Source organism: Erithacus rubecula, assembly GCF_903797595.1.
Source record: "Erithacus rubecula genome assembly, chromosome: 2".
Lineage (NCBI taxonomy): Eukaryota > Metazoa > Chordata > Aves > Passeriformes > Muscicapidae > Erithacus > Erithacus rubecula.
In genome coordinates, this window is record NC_136685.1 from 1,368,766 (window position 1) to 1,390,777 (window position 22,012).

Sequence of the window (22,012 nt, forward strand, 5' to 3'; positions counted from 1 at the left end):
CCAGAAAATTCCCTTGGATCACCCAGCTCCTCTTGCACATTGTCCCCACTCATACCCTGATCCCCATCAATGATCCATGAAAATCCTGGGATTTTAGAGCTGGAAGCACACAGGGAGCTGCTCAGCAGCTCTGATCCAAGTTGTGGATTTCTCATTTTCAGGTTTTTTTTTTTTTTGGTGGGGCAGCAGAAAATGAGGATTTTTTTCCCCCCAAGAAAACCCTGTGGATCAGAGCTCTGCTGTTAAATCCCCTAAAATTCTTATGGCAACAAGAATTCCTCTCCCCTCTAATGTGATTTATATTAAATTATTGTATTCCAGGGGTGGAACAGTTCCCCAGGGATTGCAGGATCCCAAATATTCCACAGCTCCATCCACCTGGAAAAACTTCCTGGAGCTGCCACAGCTCCCAAAATCCCATCAGTCCCAACCCCAAAAATAAGAGGAGGAAAGGCTGAAGCTTTTTCTCTGGGATAATTCCAGATGCATCCTCCCTGACCTAGGAGTGCTCCCAGCAGAGGGGTAATTTTGGGATTAAGATAAAAATATCCTAAAGAAGGGATAAAGCAGCAATACCTGAAATGACAGCGATTTTCCGTGCCCCGTGCTCCTCCCTGGCAATCCTCTCTGCCTCCTCCATCAGCAACATTCCAAATCCCTGGAATGGCAGAAATAACAGGGAAAAAAAGGAAAAAAAGGAAACTTCTGTCAAAATGGAAGCCACGAGCAAGGTCAGAAAGAAAAAATCAGTTAAAAAAAAAAATCTGGATTTTGTGGTTGGGAATAATGCAGGATTGAGATCAACAATGAATTCCTCAGGGAATTTTTCTCCTCATGGTGGAATTATTCACTGGAGCTTCCAGTGTCTGACTGGTTCTTCATGGCAGGGATGGGGTTAAATCCCCTGATGGAAAATCATCCTGGAATTCTGAACTGGAAATTGCCAGTGCCAGAGGGCAGGGGCAGGTGGGATATGGGGAGGGAATTCCTGGCTGGGCTGGAATTCCCAGAGGAGCTGTGGCTGCCCCTGGATCCCTGGAAGTGTCCAAGGAAAGGCTGGAAAATTCTGGGATGGTGGGGTTGGAATGGGATGGGATTGAAGGTCCGTGGATCCCAACCCAAGTCATTCCAGGATTCTGGGATCCAGGACACTCAGGATCCATCCCCAGGGATTTTTATGGAATTTGGGGATGGAAAAGGGAAGGGAGACCCTTCCTGGAGTCCTGAATTCCCAGTGAATTCCCAAAATTCCTTCCTAGAGAGGATTTAGGATGGGGATGGATCCAATCCCAGTCTGGGAATGGAGGGAATTCCCTGGGAAAGGGAAAAATGGGATTTGGGAAGGAATTCCCAGCTGGGCTGGAATTCCCAGAGAATCCATGGGAGTGTCTAAGGAAATAAATTTGGGTGTGGTAATTCCAGCCAGGTTTGGGTGGGAAGGGACCTTCAATCCCATCCCATCCCATCCCATCCCATCCCATCCCATCCCATCCCATCCCATCCCATCCCATCCCATCCCATCCCATCCCATCCCATCCCATCCCATCCCATCCCATCCCATCCCATCCCATCCCATCCCATCCCATCCCATCCCATCATCCCAGGCTGCTCCAGCCTCTCCAGAGGCAGCCACAGATTCCTGGGAATTCTGATCCAGCAGGAAGCACCCATCCCATGAAAGTCCCAAATGGGGCAGCACCAAATCCAACCTGCCCTTCCCAGGGGGAATTGCTGCAGATTCCAGGAGTGGAATTAATTAACACAGGAAATTTAAATCAGCAAATCAGCTTCTGAGGGAAGGGAATGAAGCAGCGTCCATAAAGGAATTTTTTAAAATCTCAAGGAATTTTGTTAAATCTCAGAGATCCTGCACAGCTGAGATATGATCCCATTGGGAAAAAAAAAAAAAACCAACTTAAAAAACACCTGGAAGCAACAGAATTCCAGCAAAAAGGAGCTCAAATTCCAACAGTGAGTGAAATGAAAAAAAATTCCAGTTTTCCTGGAGATGTGCTGTGTTGATGTGGCCAGCAATGTGTGTTCTGTCATCATCTGTTAAACCAGGTGGGGCAGTGCCCCTGATCTCCTGGCACATATTCTCTGCTAATGGGCCATCTTTAAACCAGCTGGGCAATCATCTTTATCTTCCCACAGCCCATCCTCCCTCCAGGAGATATCTCCTGTTCATGGCCACTGAGTCCCAGTGCATGACTGATAAAATTCCATCATCCCACTGGGAGATGCTCCAGCCAGGGCAGGAGCCAAGCCTTTCCTACCCAGAATAAAACTGAGATTTGGAACACCAGAGCAGCCTTTACACTGGATTCCAGAGGAAAACTGGACCTTCCCACATCATCCCTGCACCTTCAGAGGAAACTGCACCTTCTCCAGGAGCACTGCTCCAGCTGAACCACATCTGCCCCTGCAGGAGGATGCAGCACCATGGAATGGGACTGTGCCACCACCCTGACTGACTGACTGTGTCAGCTTGGATTCTGACTCTGGCAGGGGTTGGGATTGTTCTTTGTAATACTGTATTTCTATTTTAATTTTCCTAGTAAAGAACTGTTATTCCTATTCCCATATCTTTGCCTGAGAGCCCCTTAATTTCAAAATGATAATAATTTGGAGGGAGGGGGTTTACATTCTCCATTTCAAAGAGAAGCTCCTGCCTTTATTGGCAGACACCTGCCCTTCAACCCAGGACAGGAGAGCAGAGGGAACCCAGGGTGACATGAGGAGCACCCTAAATTTGGAGGGTCCCATTAGAAAAAAAATTCACAAAGAATCACAAACAACAAAACTCCATCAAAAAGTATCTCAACCCCCAACAGCGAGTGAGCTAAACAAACCAACCCCCCATTTCTGTGGGGAGCAGCGGGCCGTGGGGAGCACCTGGTGCTGGAATTTGCGGGGGTCGCGGGTGCTGACGGGCACGGCGCTGCCGTAGACGTGCAGCTCGCGCACCAGCGCGGCGCCGCGCAGCTCGGCGCGGAACGCGGCCCCCGAGCTCCGGCGCAGCCGCAGCAGCCCCACCAGGATGTCCCGCTCGGGGTCCTCGTAGGACAGGAACGTCTCCCAGCCCCCGTTGGCCACGTAATCGCGGCGGATCAGCTCCACCTGGGATGGGAGGGATGAGGAGAGGGAGGGAAAAGGACAATCAGAGCTCAAAACGATTCTGTGGATCTGTAAATACGGCTCAGAGCAAACAGAACTGAATCCCAGTCTGGATTTGCTGGATCCCAGTTGGGATGGGAGAGAAGAGGAGAAGAAAGGGAAAAGGAAAATCAGAGTTCAAACTGATTCTGTGGATCTGTAAATACGGCTCAGAACAAACAACTGAATCCCAGTCTGGATTTGCTGGATCACACCTGGGATGGGAGAGGAGAGGAGAAGAAAGGGAAAAGGAAAATCAGAGTTCAAACTGATTCTGTGGATCCGTAAATACAGCTCAGAGTAAACAACTGAATCCCAGTCTGGATTTGCTGATTCCCACCTGGCACAGGAGGGACAAGGAGAAGGAAGGGAAAAGGAAAATCAGAGTTCAAACTGATTCTGTGGATCTGTAAATATGGCTCAGAGCAAACAATTGAATCCCAGTCTGGATTTGCTGGATCCCAGTTGGGATTCACTGAATTCCAGATCAGTTCCCTGAATCCCAGTGTGGATTTGCTGGATCCCAGGTTGAATTTGCCGAACCCCAGTTTGGATTTGCTGAATCCCAGTTTGGATTTGCCAAATCCCAGTTTGGATTTGCTGGATCTAAACTGGGATTTGCTGAATCCCAGTTTGGATTTGCTGGATCCCATTTGGATTTGCTGAATTCCAGTTGGGATTCACTCTATCTCAGTTAGGATTTGCTGAATCCCAGTTTCGAATCACTATTTTCCAGTTGTGATTCACTGAATTCCAGTTTGGATTGGCTTAATCTCAGTTTGGATTTGCTGAATCCCAGTTTGGATTTGACAAGTCCCAGTTTGGATTTTCTGAATTCCAGTTGGGATTCTTTGAATTCCAGGTGGGGTTCCCTGAGTTCCAGTTTGGATTTGGATTCGCTGGATTCTAGTTCAGATTTGCTGAATCCCAGTCTGGATTCACTGAATCCCAGTTTGGATTTGCTGAATCTCAGTTTGGATTTGCTGAATCCCAGTTTGGATTTGGCGAGTCCCAGTTTGGATTTTCTGAATTCCAGTTGGGATTCACTGAATTCCAGGTATGACTCCCTGAGTTCCAGTTCGGATTTGCTTGATCCCAATTTGGATTTGCTGATTCCCAGTTTGGATTTGCTGAATCCCAGCTGGGATTCCCTGAATCCCATTTTGGATTTGCTAAAGCCAGTTTGGATTCCAGATGGGAATTTGGAATTGGCCACACAATCTTTTCAGATCAACCTCACCTGGTCCTTTTGGAATGGGCCAAGAAATCCCTTTGGATCAACCCCACCTGATCCAGGAGGGGATGGATGAGGAGGAAAAGGGGGGGAAAAAGGCAAATCTGAGACTGAAGCCAATTCCATGGATCCATAAATATGGCTCAGAGCAAACAGGAAGAGTTTCCCTAAAGCCACTTTAATTCCAGATGGGAATTCCACTGCTGGGATTCCCTGTGGTGGCCCCTGGCACAGAACCATGGAATGGTTTGGGTGGATTCATGGAGCTTCAATCCCATTCCAGGGACACCTTCCACCATCCCAGGCTGCTCCAAACATTCCTTGGATACACCCAGGGATTCTCTGGGAATTCCAGCCCAGCCAGGAATTCCTTCCCAAATCCCATTTCCCCCTTTCCCAGGGAATTCCCTCCATTCCCAGCTCTCCCTGGGATTGGATCCAGCCCCATCCCAACTCCTCTCTAGGAAGGAATTCTGGGATCCAGGGGTTTCACTGGGAATTAAGGACAACAGGAAGGGTCTCCTTTCCCTTTTCCATCCCCAAATTCCATAAAAACCCCTCGGGATGGATCCTGAGTGTCCTGGATCCCAGAATCCTGGAATGGTTTGGGATAGGATCCATGGACCTTCAATCCCATGCCATCCCATTCCTGCTCCAAACCCCATCCAGGCTGTTCCTGGACACTTTTGGGACAATTCCCAGTCCCTAAACCCTCCCACAGCAATTCTCCTTTTTCCTATCAATAAATCCCATTAAATATCTGGCATCTCCTTGGAACTTTTAACCTAAACCAGCTCCAAAATGTGCTTTATTCCTCATTATCCCAACAGAACCCCTCAGTTTTCCAGGAATCAGGACCAGCCCCTCTCGGAGATGTCGCTGCCCCTTGCAGCAATAATTTCATTTCTGAGCTTTCCCAACCACAACAAAAACACCTCAAATCAGCTCCAAAAAACAGGATTTTGGTGATGGAACCCCCACCCCAGCGCTGTTAATTAGAGGCAGTGATTAATTAAGCTGAGCTGTGCCTGCCATTGTTTGTTCACATCCATGGAAAACACTCCCATCCCGTTTTCCTGGGATTTCTGCTCCCGCTGAGCCAAAGGGAATTTTCCACTTGGGAAAGCCCAGGATGAGCAACTTGCTGTCCAAATTTACAATTTAAATCAGATCCAAGAGAAACTCGGGGAGAGATTCCCAGGAGTCTGGGCAGCCTCAGTTCCTGCAGGAATCTGGGAAGAACGAGACAATTTTGGGATTTTTTTGGTGCATTTTGATACAACAGGAATATTTCGCTCATCACGGAGGAGAAAAGGAGGATAAAATTCCTTGGAATGTCTGATTGGAAAAATCCTCCAGCTGCTGAACTCTGGGAATATTCTCCAAACTGCTGGAAGCCTGAGGAAATTAATGGAATTCCAAAGCAGGAGTAAAGAGGAATTTTAGGAATTTCGGGTGCTGACAATTCCTGACCCTGGAATTTGTGGCTGGGTTTGGGAATTGGGATGGGGAGAAGGGTTTTGGTCCCTGATTCAGCTTTTTTTTTTTTTCCCATTTAATTAAATTAATAAAATAAAAATAGTTTAATTTCTAATTTTAAAATATTTTTTAGATTTTAATTTTTTTTTAATTTTGATTTTTTAAAATTAATTTAATTTAATGAATTTAATTTTTGGAATTAAATTTGTTAGGCGTAAAACATAGTTTTTGGTCTTTGCTGCAAAGGAACAGGAAGAGGGAATTCCCAGGATATGGAAATTTTGAATTTTGGAAATTTGGACATTCTCAGGATTCCAACCTAAAGCATTCCAGGATTCTGGAATTTCCTAAATTGGATGTTTCAATTCATCAGTGCACATTTTTCCTCTCTCTCCTGTGAGCCAAACCATCTTTTTATGGGTTATTTTAGGATTTTGGGCATGGAAGGCACCACATGTGTGATATGAAGATATTCACATAAAAATACATATTCCATACATATTTTTGCCTAAAAAACATGGAAATCCACCCCAAAAAAGCTCTAAATTCACCATTCTTATTCCCAATGGACACAGGGTGTTATAGGATTTCCCAAATCTGGATTTTAATAGGGGGAAAAAAAAGGGAAGGTGATTTTATGGGAGTGCAAACACCCCAAAAACCCACTGTGCTGGTTGGTTTATTGAACATCAATCCATGAATTTGGACAGAAAAAGCTCCAGGGAATTTAAAAAGAAAAAAAAAAAGGGAATTTTTTACCTGGTACAGCCTCAGATTGTGGGAATTGAAAAAAAAGGAATTTTTACCTGAAACAGCCTCACCTCCAGGGAATTTTAAAAAACAAGAATTTTTACTGGTAGAGCCTCAGCTACAGGGAATTTTCTTTAAAAAAAGGAATTTTTACCTGGTATGGTCTCACTTTGTGGTGGATTTCCTGAATTCCAACCTCTCTTGTCCTCACGTCACGGCACTGGGGGAAAAAAAAAGGGAATGGGAGGAGAACGGGGTGAAAATTCCAGAAAATTCCAGAAAAAAACACCAGAAAATCCAGGAAAAATTCCAGGGAAAATTCCAGAAAAATCCAGGGAAAAAAAAAAACCCAGAAAATTCCAGAAAAAAACCCAAAAATTCCAGAGAAAAGAAAAAAAAAAAAAAAAAACAGGAAATTCCAGAAAAAAACACCCAGAAAATTCCAGGGGGAAAAAACCCCAGAAAATTCCAGAAAATCCCAGAAAATTCCAGTATTCCAAACCTCACAGAAGAGATGCAGGGATGAGTTTCCAATGGGGAAAGGAAATTATCCAGGGAAAAAAAAAATATTGGCATTGGGAAGGTGGAACTTGGGAATTCTTGAATGAAAAGGTTTGGGATTTCCCCAACCTCCTTGTTGGTTTTCAAGGGAAATCATTCCAGAAATTCCAAATATTCCACTCCAGGAACAGCTCCCATGATCCCAGGGTGCTCCAAAATTTCCATGGATACTCCCAGGGATTTTCTGGGAATTTCTTCCCAAATCCCATTTTTCCCTGTTTTTCAGGGAATTCCCTCAATTCCCAGATTGGGATTGGATTAATCCCAAATCCTCTCTGGGAAGGAATTTTGGGAATTCAATGGGAATTTTGGACTTGGTCTCCTTTCCCTTTTCCATCCTCAAATTAAAATAAAAATCCCTTGGGATGGATCCTGAGTGTCCTGGATCTCTGAATCCCAGAATTCTTTGGATGGAATTAATAAAAAAATTTGAGAGTTTATTTCCAATTGTTCCTTCAGGTCAATATGTGGGAAAGAGAAAAGCAGGAGAATTTTAAAGGAATTTTTTCCCTTTTCCCTCTGATTTTAGGGCTCCAATTCTGCTCAAAATATGGAGAAAATGGGAAAAAAATGGGAAAAAAAGGGATTTCACCCCCATTTTTCAGGTGCATTCAGGAAAGGAATGGAAGAGTGAAACTGAAATTCACCCAAACAAAAGCAGATTTTTACTCATTGATTTGGGTTTTGGTGTTTTTTTTTTTTTAAAGCCTCTTAAGCCAAATCAGATTCTTTTGGGGTTTTTTAAGCCTTTTAAGCCAAATCTGGTTCTTTAGGATTTTTTAAAGCTTTAAGCCAAATCTGGTTTGTTTTTTTATTTTTTTGTAAAGCCAAATCTGGTCCTTTTGTATTTTTTTTTTAAAGTCTTTTAAGCCAAATCTGTGGGTTTTGGGTTTTCTTAAAGCCTTCAGCCAAATCTGATTTTCTGGTTGTTTTAGGGTTTTTATAAGACTTAAGCCAAATCTGGTTTAGGGTTTGTTTTTGTTTTTGTTTTAAAGCCAAATCTGGTTTAGGGTTTTTTTTTTTAATGCCAAATCTGGTACTTTAGGGATTTTTAAAAATCCTTGAAGCCAAATCTGGTTATTTTGGGGGATTTTTTAGCCTTTAAAGCCAAATCTTTTTTGAGGGGGTTTTAAAAAGTCTTTAAAGCTGAATCTGGTTCTTCTGGTGTTTTTTTTTTAAGCCTTTTAAGACAAATCTGGTTTGGTTTATTTTATTTTTTTTTAAAGCCTTTTAAGACAAATCTGTTTTTTAGGGTTTTTAAAAAGCTTTTTAAGCCAAATCTGGCTTTTTTGGTTGTTGTTTTTGGGTTTTTTTAAGTCAAATCTGGTTCCTTTGGGGTTTTTTAAAAATCTGATTCTTTAGGTTTTTTTTTAAGCCAAATGTGATTTTTTTATGGGTTTTTTTTAACCCAAATCTGTTTCTTGTTGTGGCTTCATCTCCTGATGTGGGTGAAGCCATCAGATCCCACTCAACACAACCAACGAGGATTTGTCATTTATTATTTTAAAAATCATTATCAAGTACTTTATAGTATTTTATTGTTAATTAAAATATAAATTATCTATGAAATATTTTACGAAATATTTTATTAAAGACTTTATAACGTATTTTAAAATTTTATGTATTATTTTTTAGAATATAATTTATTTTTTTTTCCTTTTACCTCTGTCCCCAGGTCCTTCATCCTGGCCAGGGCGAGCTCCCTCAGGTTCCCGTGCTCCACCCCAGAACTGACCAGAGGCATTGGGATATCCCTGCCAAAAAAAAAAAAAAAAGAAAATCCAAATTTTTAACAGCTGGATTAGCAGAGAATTCACCAAAAAACATCATTAGGCCAAAATCCCAAACAGCTGAATTCCCATATTTGCTGAATTCCTTTGGTTTCAAGAATTTGGTAGGATTAGAATTAAAAAAACAACTGAAAAATGAAGGGAAAAGCAGCAGAAGAACGGAAGAAGAAGGCATAGTCTTTTATTTGAGTGAAAAAAATCGGAATATCAATCTTTAACAATCCTAAAAAATGGGGGTTTTCTCTCAGTTCTTCACTTGGGAATCAGGAGAAAAAAAAGGATTATACAGAAAATCTTCACCATCTGCTGCTGGAGACCAGAAACTGAGAAATTTGGGGGAAATCCATCAGAATTTCAACTTTTTCATTGTGGGATTTTGATGTTTCACTGAAAAAGTGGGAAAATTCTGTGCAGAAAAATCCTTCTGGGAATTCCATGGGAATGTGAACCCCAACCTGACAAGGGGAGGAATCTGAAGATCTCCAGATGTCCTGGGTTACAGTCCAGGATGTGCCCTGCAATGTGTGTTTTATCACCAGCTGGGGCAGTGCCCCTGATCTCCTGGCACATATTCTCTGCTAATGGGCCATCTTTAAACCAGCTGGGCAATCATCTTTATCTTCCCACAGCCCATCCTCCCTCCAGGAGATATCTCCTGTTCATGGCCACTGAGTCCCAGTGCATGGCTGATAAAATTCCATCATCCCACTGGGAGATGCTCCAGCCAGGGCAGGAGCCAAGCCTTTCCTACCCAGAGAAAAACTGAGATTTGGAACACCAGAGCAGCCTTTCCACTGGATTCCAGAGGAAAACTGGACCTTCCCACATCATCCCTGCACCTTCAGAGGAAACTGCACCTTCTCCAGGAGCACTGCTCCAGCTGAACCACATCTGCCCCTGCAGGAGGATGCAGCACCATGGAATGGGACTGTGCCACCACCCTGACTGACTGACTGTGCCAGCTTGGATTCTGACTCTGGCAGGGTTTGGGATTGTTCTTTGTAATACTGTATTTCTATTTTAATTTTCCTAGTAAAGAACTGTTATTCCTATTCCCATATCTTTGCCTGAGAGCCCCTTAACTTCAAAATTATAATAATTTGGAGGGAGGGGGTTTACACTCTCCATTTCAAAGAGGTTCTTGCAGGAGCCTTTCCTTCTTTGTCCTCCAAACCAGGACAGCAGGGAAGGAGCTGAAAGGGAATCTGGGAGCAGATTTGGTCTCTCCAGTTTGTCCCATGGAGATGAGGAAATCAGGATTTTATTTCTAGGGAAAGGAGGACTTCTGCATTGGGATGGAGCTGGGAATGCTGGCTCATCCTATCCCACCCTGATGAATTTCCATCTGTTTATCCAAAATCCCTCCAATTTCCAGAAAAATCACACAGGAAATTCAGTTCTGCACCAACCAGGCTGGTCCCAAACATTCCTGGGTGAGTTTCCCTTCTTTTCCTCAGTTGAATACCCCAAAATCCCACCTGGAGCTTGGGATGCTCAGGGAATTTGGGCTGTAATTAATTAATTAACTAATTAATAATCAACCAATATGTGCAGGTTTTCCATTCCCCTTTAGCTCTGTGGAATTAATTCCTGGATCTGCCCAAGTCCTGGTGGATTTTCCTTAAAACCTATGAAGAATTCCTGGGTTTGGCAGGAGCTGGGTAAAAAAAAAATAAAGGAATTAAAGGGTCCTAAATAAATAAATAAAATAAAATAAACAACCAAAAAAACCCACCTTAAAGACCTTAAACCCCATCCCAACCCTGACACCTTCCACCATCCCAGGCTGCTCCAACCTTTGCTGGGACAATTCCAGGCATGGCGATTCCCAGGCAGGAACTCCTTCCCAAAACCCCACCCATCCCTGCCCTCTGTGGGAAGCCATTCCCTGTGTCCTGCCTCTCCCTGGGAAAAGGGAAATTTATTTTTTTCTCCTATAAATCCACATGATCTGGGGATAATTCCTGCCCAGAACTCCAAGGAAAACTCCTTAACCAGGACATTAATGCAGGGATTTCTCTGAGTAAATAAAGACCCTGCAGAGTCTAAGAGCTGCAATTTGGGGGAAAATGAACACTTCACGTGGTGACTGGAGGACACTCGGCTCCAGAGGGATAATCCAGGGAATAACAATTATGGAACAGCTCCAAAAACACCAGGCTGGGTGGATTTTCCCTCCAGGAATGATGGCAAAATAATCCTGATGTGCTCCTGTCCCAGGTTTTTATCTAAATCCAGGGAATTGCAACCAAATAAAAAGTGGATTACAACCTCATCCACCTGCTGGGGAGTGAAGGAAATTCAAAAAGGGATGAGAAAAAGCAGATTTTGAAGGAAAAAAAGCAAGGAATGGGTTTTTTATTTCCACTTTGGATCGTCAGGAGAGTCCAGAGTGATCCAGACACTGGACACTGATTTGGGGACTCGATAAAATGCTAAATAAATTCAGGATACAGAGGATTAAATGCTGAACTTATTAAAGTTAATGAGAAAATTTGCCAGGAGCTCCAGCCAGGTTTGTTTAATCCCCTATTTTCCCAACATTTGTATTCCTTGGGTTTCTTGTGGAGCAGCTGATTGGAACTTCCAGGGAAATTCTGGATCTGGCTCTCAGCTCTGCCCCATTCTGATGGGAAGATTTTATTTCCTCATTTTTCCACCTCCTCACCATCAGAGTGAGAGGAGAATCCATAAAAACACCAGAATCCAAGGAAAAACAAAACCCTGGAGGTGAGTGACGCTCCTGTCGTTTTCTGCAGTGCTGTGGGGATGATGAAGATCCCAAATATTTGGGATAAATGCAGGAATAAGATCAGCCTGAGAGATGCCTTCTCCTCCAAGGGCTCATTAGCAGCAGCTCATTTTTTAAAAAACAAACAGTAATTTCACAGGATCATGGAATTATTAAGGTTGGGATCAACCTTTGGATCATCAACAACAGGGAATTAAATCACATCCTCAAGGGTTTTAAACAACTCCAAGGATGGTGATTCCACCTTTTCCACACCACTTCACTGGATTTCCTGGAGCAGGAAGATTTTTCATGGTGTTTTACCAGTGGTGCCTCTCCCTCTCAATAAACTGATTATTTTGGGATTGGGATGGACACAAGCACAGCGAGTTCCTGGATTCTCCTCAAAATCCCATCCCAGGGAACAAGGATCACAAGGAGTGGCTCCCAGAGTTTGGGATTGTGGAATTTTGGAATGGTTTGGGTGGAAAGGGACGTCAAATCCCATCCCACCATCCCAGGGTGCTCCAAACCTTTCCCTGGACACTTCCAGGGATGGAGCAGCCTCAGTTTCCCTGGTTCAGGGGAAGCCATGAGAGGGAGAAATTTAAGGTAAGAGCAAAAGTGAAGATGTTTTATCTGGTAATGTCGTTATCCACCATGGGATCCACCCATTAATTACCCACCATGGGATCCACCCATTAATTATCTACCATGGGATCCACCCAATTATCCACCATGGGATCCATCCAATTAATTACTCACCATGGGATTCACCCATTAATTATCTACTATGGGATCCATCCATTAATTATCGACCATGGGATCCACCCAATTATCCACCATGGGATCCACCCATGAATTATCTACCATGGGATCCATCCAATTATCTACCATGGGATCCACCCATTAATTATCCACCATGGGATCCATCCCATTATCCATCACATAATGCATCCAATTAATTATCCATCACAGGATCCATCACGAGATCCCCCCAATTAATTATCCATCATGGGATCCACCCAATTATCCACCATGGGATCCACCATTAATTATCCACCATGGGATTCATCCATTAATTATCGACCATGGGATCCACCCATTAATTATCTACCATGGGATCCATCCAATTATCTACCATGGGATCCACCCATTAATTATCCACCATGGGATCCATCCCATTAATTATCCACCATGGGATCCACCCATTAATTATCTACCATGGGATCCATCCAATTATCTACCATGGGATCCACCCATTAATTATCCACCATGGGATCCATCCCATTAATTATCTACCATGGGATCCACCCATGAATTATCTACCATGGGATCCATCCAATTATCTACCATGGGATCCACCCATTAATTATCCACCATGGGATCCATCCCATTATCCATCACATAATGCATCCAATTAATTATCCATCACAGGATCCATCACGAGATCCCCCCAATTAATTATCCATCATGGGATCCACCATTAATTATCCACCATGGGATTAATCCCATTATCCATCACAGGATCCATCCCATTATCCATCAGGGGGTTCATAATGGGATCCACCCAATTACTTATCAATCATGGGATACAATTATCCATCATGTGATTCATCTAATTATCCATCATGGGATCCACCAATTAATTACCCATCATGGGACCTACCCATTATCCATAATGGGATCTATCCAAATAATTATCTACCATGAGATCCATCCAATTAATCACCCATCATAGGATCCATCCCATTAATTACCCACCTTGAGATCCATTCAATTAATTATCCACCATGGAATCCACTCCATTACCCATAATAGGATCAATCCCATCAATTATCCATCATGGAATCCATCCAATTACCCATCATTGGATCAATCTCATTAATTATCCATCATGGAATCCACCCAATTAATTACCCATCATATGATCAATCCCATTAATTATCCATCACAGAATCCACCCATTATGCCTCAGCATCATTCCAGCCCTGGATGCTTTCTCTGGCTGGCAGTGGAAGTGGCACCTCTGGAAATTTCTGGGCATTTCCCACCTGCCCAGCTCCTCCTCCCACCTGCCCTGTCCCACCTGAACAGAGAGAAACCTTTGAGATCCCATTAATGATCCACCAAGGGACTCATCCCATTAATTATCCACCACAGGATCAATCCCATTACCCATCATGGGATCCACCCCATTATTCATCACAGGATCCATCATGGAACACACCCAATCACCTACCATAGGTTCAATCCCATTAATTATCCATAATGAAATTCACCCAATTAATTACCCACCATAGGTTCAATCCCATTAATTATCCTTCACAGAATCCACCCATTATCCCCCAGGATGATTCCAGCCTTGGGTGCTGCTCCTGGAAATTTCTGGGTGTTTCCCACCTGCCCAGCTCCTCATCCCACCTGCCCTTTCCCATCTGAACAGAGAGAAACCTTCGAGATCTCTGCTCAATTACTGGTTAAGGCTGGGAGATAACGAAGGCTGTGACTAATTAGGAAATCAAAGCCGGAATGGCTCGGGGGGGCGGCGAGCAGAACATTCCAGGTGGGAATCACCTCTGGACGCGGTACACTCGTGTCCATGGTGGCACCAGGGCCAGGATCCTGGCCACCAGGTCCACCAGGGTGCTGGGGGGGTAACTCCTGTAGCGCCCCGTTTTCCAGAGCTCGTAGAGCCCCGTGCCGCGGATCACCAGCGTGGGGTACAGCTTCATCCCATCGGGGCGGAACGCCGGGTTCTCAAAAAACTCCTGGGAATGTAAAACGGGGGAAAAAGCAAAGAGAAAAATCAAAAAGAGTCCAAAAAAAGCCAAGCAAATGTTCACTGGGGTTGGGAGCCTGAACTCGCTTCCAGGGGGATTTCATAGTTGTGAATATGAGAATTCCTGAGAATTCCTGAGTTGTGAGTGTTAATGGGTTTAAGGAGTTTTTGGAAATGAAAAGTCTGCTCTAGATTTGAAGAGGAGGAAAAAAAGTCCACATGACACCAGAACAAGTTAAATCCAGCTTTCCTCGTATTTTTCAGCATTAATTCAATGAATATTGAACCATTTATTGTGGCAGACTCTGCTTGGGATTAGAACAATAGGGATGAGTGTGCTGATCTTCTGAGATTAATCAGCGTGTCTGGGACACAGTGCTGGAATAACAATGGAAAAAACCAGATTTATTCTGTTTTTCTGTGTTATTCTCCACTCTGAGCAAGCCCAAAGAACAGGAGGACAAAGTGCTCCCTGATTTCCCTGCCTGAATCCCACATGGACCACCCAGGCTGGTTAAATTTTGGGAATTAAGATTTACATCAAACCACTTTAACAAAGGAAAAGTAAAACCAGGAGCTGGGCAGGGCATCCTGAACCAAGCCAGGATTAAATTAAGTGATGAGACAGCCTCGTTATGCCAGACCTGACCCTGGATTTATTTCTGTGTTCCTTACTGGATATGCAGGGCCTGATCCTGCAGGAACAGGAATTCCCAGCTGGATAAGGTGAGGTCCCACCAGCTGCTGCCCCAGGGCTTTGCTGGAGTCATGGGACCATGGAATGATGGAATCATGGACCTTCAATCCCATCCCATTCCAATCCCGACACCTCCCACCATCCCAGGGTGCTCCAACCTTTCCAGGGACACTCCCAGGAATCCAGGATTCTCTGGGAATTCCTTCCTCATATCCCACCCCAAGCTCCCCTTTCCCTGTGTCCTGTTCTTCCATCCATTTTCCCAAATTCCAGCTCCCCTGGAGCCTCTTTAGCCTCGGGAAGGTCTCCCTGGACCCTTCCTTCCTCCAGCTGAACATTCCCAGCATTTCTGCTGGCTCCCTGTGCTTCTCAACCCCAAATTTCTCTGGGATAAAACCCCCAGAACGGATCAGCCCAGCTCCAAGACACACCAGAACCAGGACCAGGATGGGAAAAAGGTCAGGGATCACAATAAGCCAGGCTTTTCCTGGTTGATTCCCTGCCTAAACCAGGGCTGGGTCCAGCCTGGAGCATCCCCACTCCTGTGCAACTCCAGGGAAACAGAGGTGGAAAACGGGACTGTGGTTTTCCAGGCAGCTCAGCCCACAGAGTCACTCAGACAAGCTGGAGTCATTTTGGGAGGTAAAACAAGGTCTGGGGCAAGGATAAAGATGTGGAATTACAGGGAAGGGATCTCAAAGCTCATCCCATTCCAGCCCCAAAACCTTCCAGGCTGCTCCAAGCCCTGTCCAGCCTGGCCTTGAACACTCCCAGGGATCCAGGGGCAGCTCCAAAGCTCCTGGTGGATTTATGGATCAATTCCATTTCCTCTGAGAGAGCTCCAGATGCAAAGAGAGAAAAAAAACTCCCTTACAGAGCAGAGGCTGTGACCCCAGGGCCAGGAAATCCAACCTGGCTGTCCTCAGGCAACCCAAAATGGGCTGAATTCCACCTTTTGTGGGCAGTTAATGGAAAATGAGGTGAAGCAAGAGGAGACTGCCTGAGTGTCCTGGCCCTGCTTAGGTGAGGATGGGATGAATAAACCACTCCAGGCAGGCAGGGCCTGGGTTAACAATCCCTGTGATCCTGAGCAAACACAGGAGCAGGAATGATTCACCATTCCCGTTTTTTTCCAGGCAGCAGAGCCAAGGTCACCGCTGGAGGTTGCTCATCCCACCCCCAATTCCATCCCTTCGCCCCCTCTGCACCTCTGACGTCAGAGCACGAACCCAGCTGATAATTCTGCTGTAAAAATCCACAGATCTCGGCTGTTAATTCCTCAAAAATACTCCTGAGCTGATTCCCCAAGTAATTAATTTCAAGGGAGATAAGGGAGCGGCGGCGCCGTCCTTCCCCAGCCCCTTTTCCCAACAGTCCCTGTAAATCCCAATATTTAAAGGCTTAACCTTCTCCCCATTCACAAGCAGCTTTTCATTAAGTTTCCTCCCACAACAAAGGAAGTAAAAAAATGCCAACACGTGCCAAGCTTTAAGAGGAATTGTAGCCTTTTCTTGTGTGGTGTTTTTTTTTTTTTTTTTTTTTTTTTTTTTTATTAGGCACCTTAAAAGGTGTCTGGGGCTGATAAAAACCCTCCCGAGCCGTTTCCTGCCAAGACAAATTGAATCCCGAAAATATTTGTTCCAGAGGCCACCATCCATAGCGGCTCTGGAGGTTTTCCATCAGCTCCAGGCTGAGTCAGGGCTAAGCTGTGTCTGTTAAAGATGACCCAGGGAAGGCAGATCCCAAATTTCTGAATGCCCTGCAGGACACAGAATATTCCAAATGGAAGCAGGACCAACTTCAAAGCTGCTAAACTCAATCCTCCTTGAAGTTTTCTCTCCCCTCGAGGCATCAAACAGGTTTTAGATAATGAAGATGGATGCTGAAGGAAAAATTAAATTTGGGGGTGTGGCCAATGGGGAGGATTTGAGAGATTATTGCAGCAATTTAATGGAAATAAAAATCTAAATTTAAATTTAAATTTAAATTTAATTAGAGGTAAAAAAAAAAAAAGTCAGCTCAGACCAGGTGAAACTCAAACCTGGAGTTTCACACAGAGCCCTCCACACCTTAAAATAACATTTCCTGTGACATTCCTCAATTTAAGGGGTATTACAGAAAACCTGAGGATTTTTTCACAGTAAATAAAATAATGGAATTTTTTTTTTTCAACTCCCACCAAAAACTTTCAGTGACACTGTAGCTATTGCCCAGGAAAATTTGGATTACAGAAAACCAAAAGCCAACCTGTGTTAGATCAGAATATAATCCCAGAATGGTGGAATGGTTTCATTTGGGAAAGATCCTCTCATTCCAAGGAGGAAACAGGAGATGGAATTGGGAGGTGATGCCCTGAAATTCAATATTTTCCCATTCCTGTGCTCTTGCAAAAGCCTTTAAAACCAGAAAACCCCTGAGAAAGCTCCGAGGATTTGGGATCCCACCCCCAAATTCAGCCCCAGCCAATATCCAAAGGTTCCACCTGGAGGTTTTAATCGGATTTTCCTGACGCAATCAATGAGAAACCTGCTTCAAAAAACACCCCCAAAAAACTGCAGCTCTCCAAAAGCAGAAATCCAAGATGGTTTTGTGGGATTCCACTTGAAAATTTCGCAGCCCCAAGATTCGGTGGCCACTTTTAATCCCCTGGCTCTCCAGGTGTCCAACTGCTGGAGGAGATACCGGTTAGGGGATAAAAGCATCAATTTTTGAGAGCAATTGACTAAAATTTCTTCAGAGGAAAGGTCACCAAAACCTATTTTTGAACAGCAGCGTGCCCCCTCAACCCGATCCGTGCATCTCCTTCGCCCGCAGCCCCAGGAGTGAAAAGGAGACGGCGAAATTCAAATTGTGAATAAGAGGAGCATTATCTGAGCTCTCCATACTCCATCCCTTATCTCCATCAGCTGGATTATTTATAGCACTTGAAAGCTCCTGCCTTGAGTGACACTGGCAGCTCGGCGGGGAAGGAACAATCATTTCGAGCTTTAATTACGTGCATTAACAGCAGCTCGTGCCTCCCCGAACCGCCTGGCTCCATTTGCCCTGCCCCCCATTTGCATCTCCCTCTCTCCTCGATGCTGGGATAATTAAAACCCTAACGATGGGATCTGCGTGCAGACAATGGCCCAGTGACCGAGAATCGGCGGGTTCCAGGGTGCCTTTGCCGTGCCTTTGGAACGCCCGCAGCTCGGCACCTGCCAGCCTGGAAATTCCATTTTAAACTCCTTCAGCTCCAGGATTTTACAAGGATGTCATCCCAGACTCGCTGTGTTTCCACAACGGGACGCAGAGGATTTGTCTGGCAGGTTTAGGTGAGGATGGGAAGCTGATTTTGTGCCCTTTTATCTTTATTTTCCATCCTCAAAGAGTAGTTCCTGTCCATTCCAATGTTTCTGCCAATATTTCCTCCAGGAGTGCAATAAAAAAGGGGGGAAAAGCCTCAAGTTACACACGGGGAGGTTCAGGTTGGATATTGGGAATAATTCCTGCTTGGAAAGGGTTTTCCAGCTCTGGGCAGTGGTGGAGTCCCCATCTCTGGGGGGATTTAAATCCATGGGGATTTGGGGGGACACAGATCCATGATGGAATCCCCATCCCTGGAATAATTTAAATCCACCTGGATTTGGGGTCCCCATCCCTGGAGGGATTTAAATCCATGGGGATTTGGGGGGATGTGGATCCATGGTGGATTCCCCATTCCTGGAGGGATTTAAATCCTTGGGGACTTGGGGGGACACAGATCCATGGTGGATTCCCCATCCCTGGAGGGATTTAAATCCATGAGGAATTGGAGTCCCCATCCCTGGAAGGATTTAAATCCATGAGGGTTTAGGGGGCTCATGGATCCATAGTGGAGTCCACATCCCTGGAGGGATGTAAATCCCTGGGGACTTGGGGGGACACAGGATTCCCCATCCCTGGAAGGATTTAAATCCTTGGGGATTTGGGGTCCCCATCCCTGGAGGGATTTAAATCCACGATGAATTGGAGTCCCCATCCCTGGAAGGATTTAAATCCTTGGGGATTTGGGGTCCCCATCCCTGGAAAGATTTTAATCCATGGATCCATAGTAGAGTCCCCATCCCTGGTTGGATTTAAATCAATGGATCCAGGGTGGCCTTGGCTGGGAATGGTTGGATTTGGTGATTTCCAGGGATTTTTCCAGCCTGAACAATCCCTTGGATGTGACCAAGGGGAGAAACTCCTGAAGATCCAAAACCTTCCATCCCCTCCCAAACATCTCATGACCAAGGGAGGGAGGACAACATTCCATGGAATTTCTGCAGCTTTCCCCACCATCCACAGCCACACAACAAAACCCTCTCAGCCCCTGGCACCTTCAAGCTGCCAAAATTTCCCTTTGTGGAAACCACCAAGCCAAGGGAAAGGTGGAGGAGGCTCAATTCTCTGAACCTCAAACAATTCCAGATTGTTCTGGAATTTCCCAGATTTTCAGTGTCAGGTAAGAAGAGCTGTGTGAAGCTTTTCTCAGCAGCCCCAAAATCCTCAAATTCACAGGATAAATGGAATTTTTCCAAGTGAATCCTCACCAGTAACATTTTCCACCACAAAAAAAAAAAAAAAAAAAAAAAAAAAAAAAAAAATTCCTGGTTTTTCATATAAACCCAGGAATCTCCCCACAGCCAGGATATATTTATAGATTTATCATATATTCCCAAACTTTTCTATAAACTGTTTTCCATATTTCAGCAACATGGCTGATTTCAAGTTTTGGGGTTTTTTTTTTAGAGTGTGTTTCTGGGGTTTTAATTCCTTTTTCTTATTAGTTTTAATTGGTGGTTTTCCATTTTTACACATGGTTGGTAATTGGTATATCAGCAGTAGGTGTTTTTATTGGGTGTTATCTAATTAAACAGGTGGTTTACTTATTACAAAGACACTTTATCAGTTTATGTTATTTTTAAAGAAAACTGTATCTTAAAAATTGTTTCAACACTACACATACAGTATTTAAATGTTATTTCTAATATTTGAGTATTATTTCTAATAAAGCAAATGCCATGATATGCATTTATAATACAGCTCAATGTATTTATTATGTTATTTATTTTTACTGTAATTACAGCTAATTTAATTTCATTTAATTTATAGCAAATTTTAATTTACAATTTAGGAGAGACAGGGGATGTTTGGGAAGGTCCTGGATGGGGATCAGGCTGACCTTGGAGTGGGGGTTTGGTCCAGACACACAAACCCAGCCAGGTCTGTCCAGATTGTGCTCAGTGCCCCGAGCAGCCCCATCTGCAGGTGCTCCATCCATCCCAGAATAACCCAAAATTCCTTCAGCAATCTGCTCTTTGCTTTTCCCCAGCACCCAGGTTTTCTCTTTTTTTTTTTTTTTTTTTTTTTTTTTTATTCAGGAAATAAAGTGTTTTTATAAAGTGGGTGATACTTCAAAAGTCTCCTCTCCCCTCCCAAAAAAAAACTAAATAGCAAACCCAGAAACTCCATCCTGGTTTTGATAACCCAACCCTAAATCTTTAAGGCAAAAAACCCAAATTTAGTTACATCTTTAATGTGTTTTTGCAAAGTGAAAACTCAATCATTAAAAAAAAAAAAAAAAAAAATTCATCCCTCCATTGTACAAAAAACCATCAGAGTCTGAAAAAATGTTCTATCACAATGAAAAGCAAAAATAAAAATGGATTTTTAATAGAAGTCACTAAAGCACTCATCACCCTAAAACTAACCTAAAAACCAAACAATCCTGTCTAGGTAGACCTAAAAAAAAATTTTGATAAATACTCTCAAAAAATTAGAAAAAAAAAATTACAAATAGTCCCTAAAATTCTCCAGTGATTATTATCCACAAAAAACCCTTCCAATTCATGAAAATTACTCCATAACCTCACAAAAATCAACACTGAAACAATAAAACCACTTTGACTTTGATCAAGGAGCATCAAAACAACTTTGTGCTCTTCCCCTCACCCTCAAATGCACACAACAAAACCATTCTGCTGTTTTAATTTAAAATAAAAATACAAACCCACACAAAACCCACAATTAAACCCTCCAAAAAAAAAAAAATCTCATTTGGTTTTCATGGTTTCTCCAGTAGTTGATGGAGATCTGCATTAAATTTGTGTTTTTCTGAGTGATGCTCCCTTTGCCTAAATGCTTGGGAAATTTGCACTCTCCATCCCTTTATTCCTTTTTTTTTTTTTTTTTGACTGCCATATGTTCATTATTGATTCAGCAGCAAGGGGTCTGGGAGAAAAAACAAAAAACCAACAAAAAAAAAATCAGAAAATAATTTCTGAATGGTTTAAAAAAATAATAATAAAAAAAATTAATAAATTCTGTTTTTTTTCTCAAGAGTGGCTGAAGGACCCCAGGGGGGCTGCAAAGTGCAGAAATCATCCCTTGACCTTTTTTAAGTATAAAAAGGGATTCAACTGCTCCTTTTTATTGAGCAGCAGCTTTTTTTTTTGTGAATGGGAGGCTGCTGGCAGGCAGTGATTGGAGTTATCATAACTCTGATGGAAAATGTGTGTGAGGAAGGAAAAAAAATCCTGATTTTTAGGGATAAAACCAGCTGTCCCCACAATAATCTGAATTTTTTTTTCTGCTTTTGTGCAACATATAAAGATCTCCCTGCCACCAACCCCCCATTTCTGATTTAAACTCGACCCTCAGAGTTTTTCTGAGCCCACAATTCTGCACAATTTCTGTGTTTCATCAGAAATATGAGAGCAATTAGGTGTGAAAAGAATCCTCATTAACATCAAAATCACCCCTGGCTTTGGTCACAGCTCACAGAACCCCAATTGTTTCCCAGCTGAGGCTGAAATATTTCCTGAGATTC

General features: G+C 43.5%; 1 protein-coding gene across 1 annotated transcript in view; it reads right to left on the reverse strand.

Moving 5' to 3' along the window:
• ELP3 (elongator acetyltransferase complex subunit 3) overlaps window positions 1–22,012 on the reverse strand; it is an 82,403-nt gene that overhangs the window by 11,786 nt on the left and 48,605 nt on the right. Inside the window, exons 10-14 of the mRNA XM_079298200.1 lie at window positions 14,279–14,472; window positions 8,844–8,934; window positions 6,774–6,839; window positions 2,896–3,120; window positions 577–658 (exon numbers count right to left, since the gene is read on the reverse strand). Coding sequence (XP_079154326.1) covers window positions 577–658; window positions 2,896–3,120; window positions 6,774–6,839; window positions 8,844–8,934; window positions 14,279–14,472 — 658 coding nt within the window. The remainder of the gene's footprint in view (window positions 1–576; window positions 659–2,895; window positions 3,121–6,773; window positions 6,840–8,843; window positions 8,935–14,278; window positions 14,473–22,012) is intronic.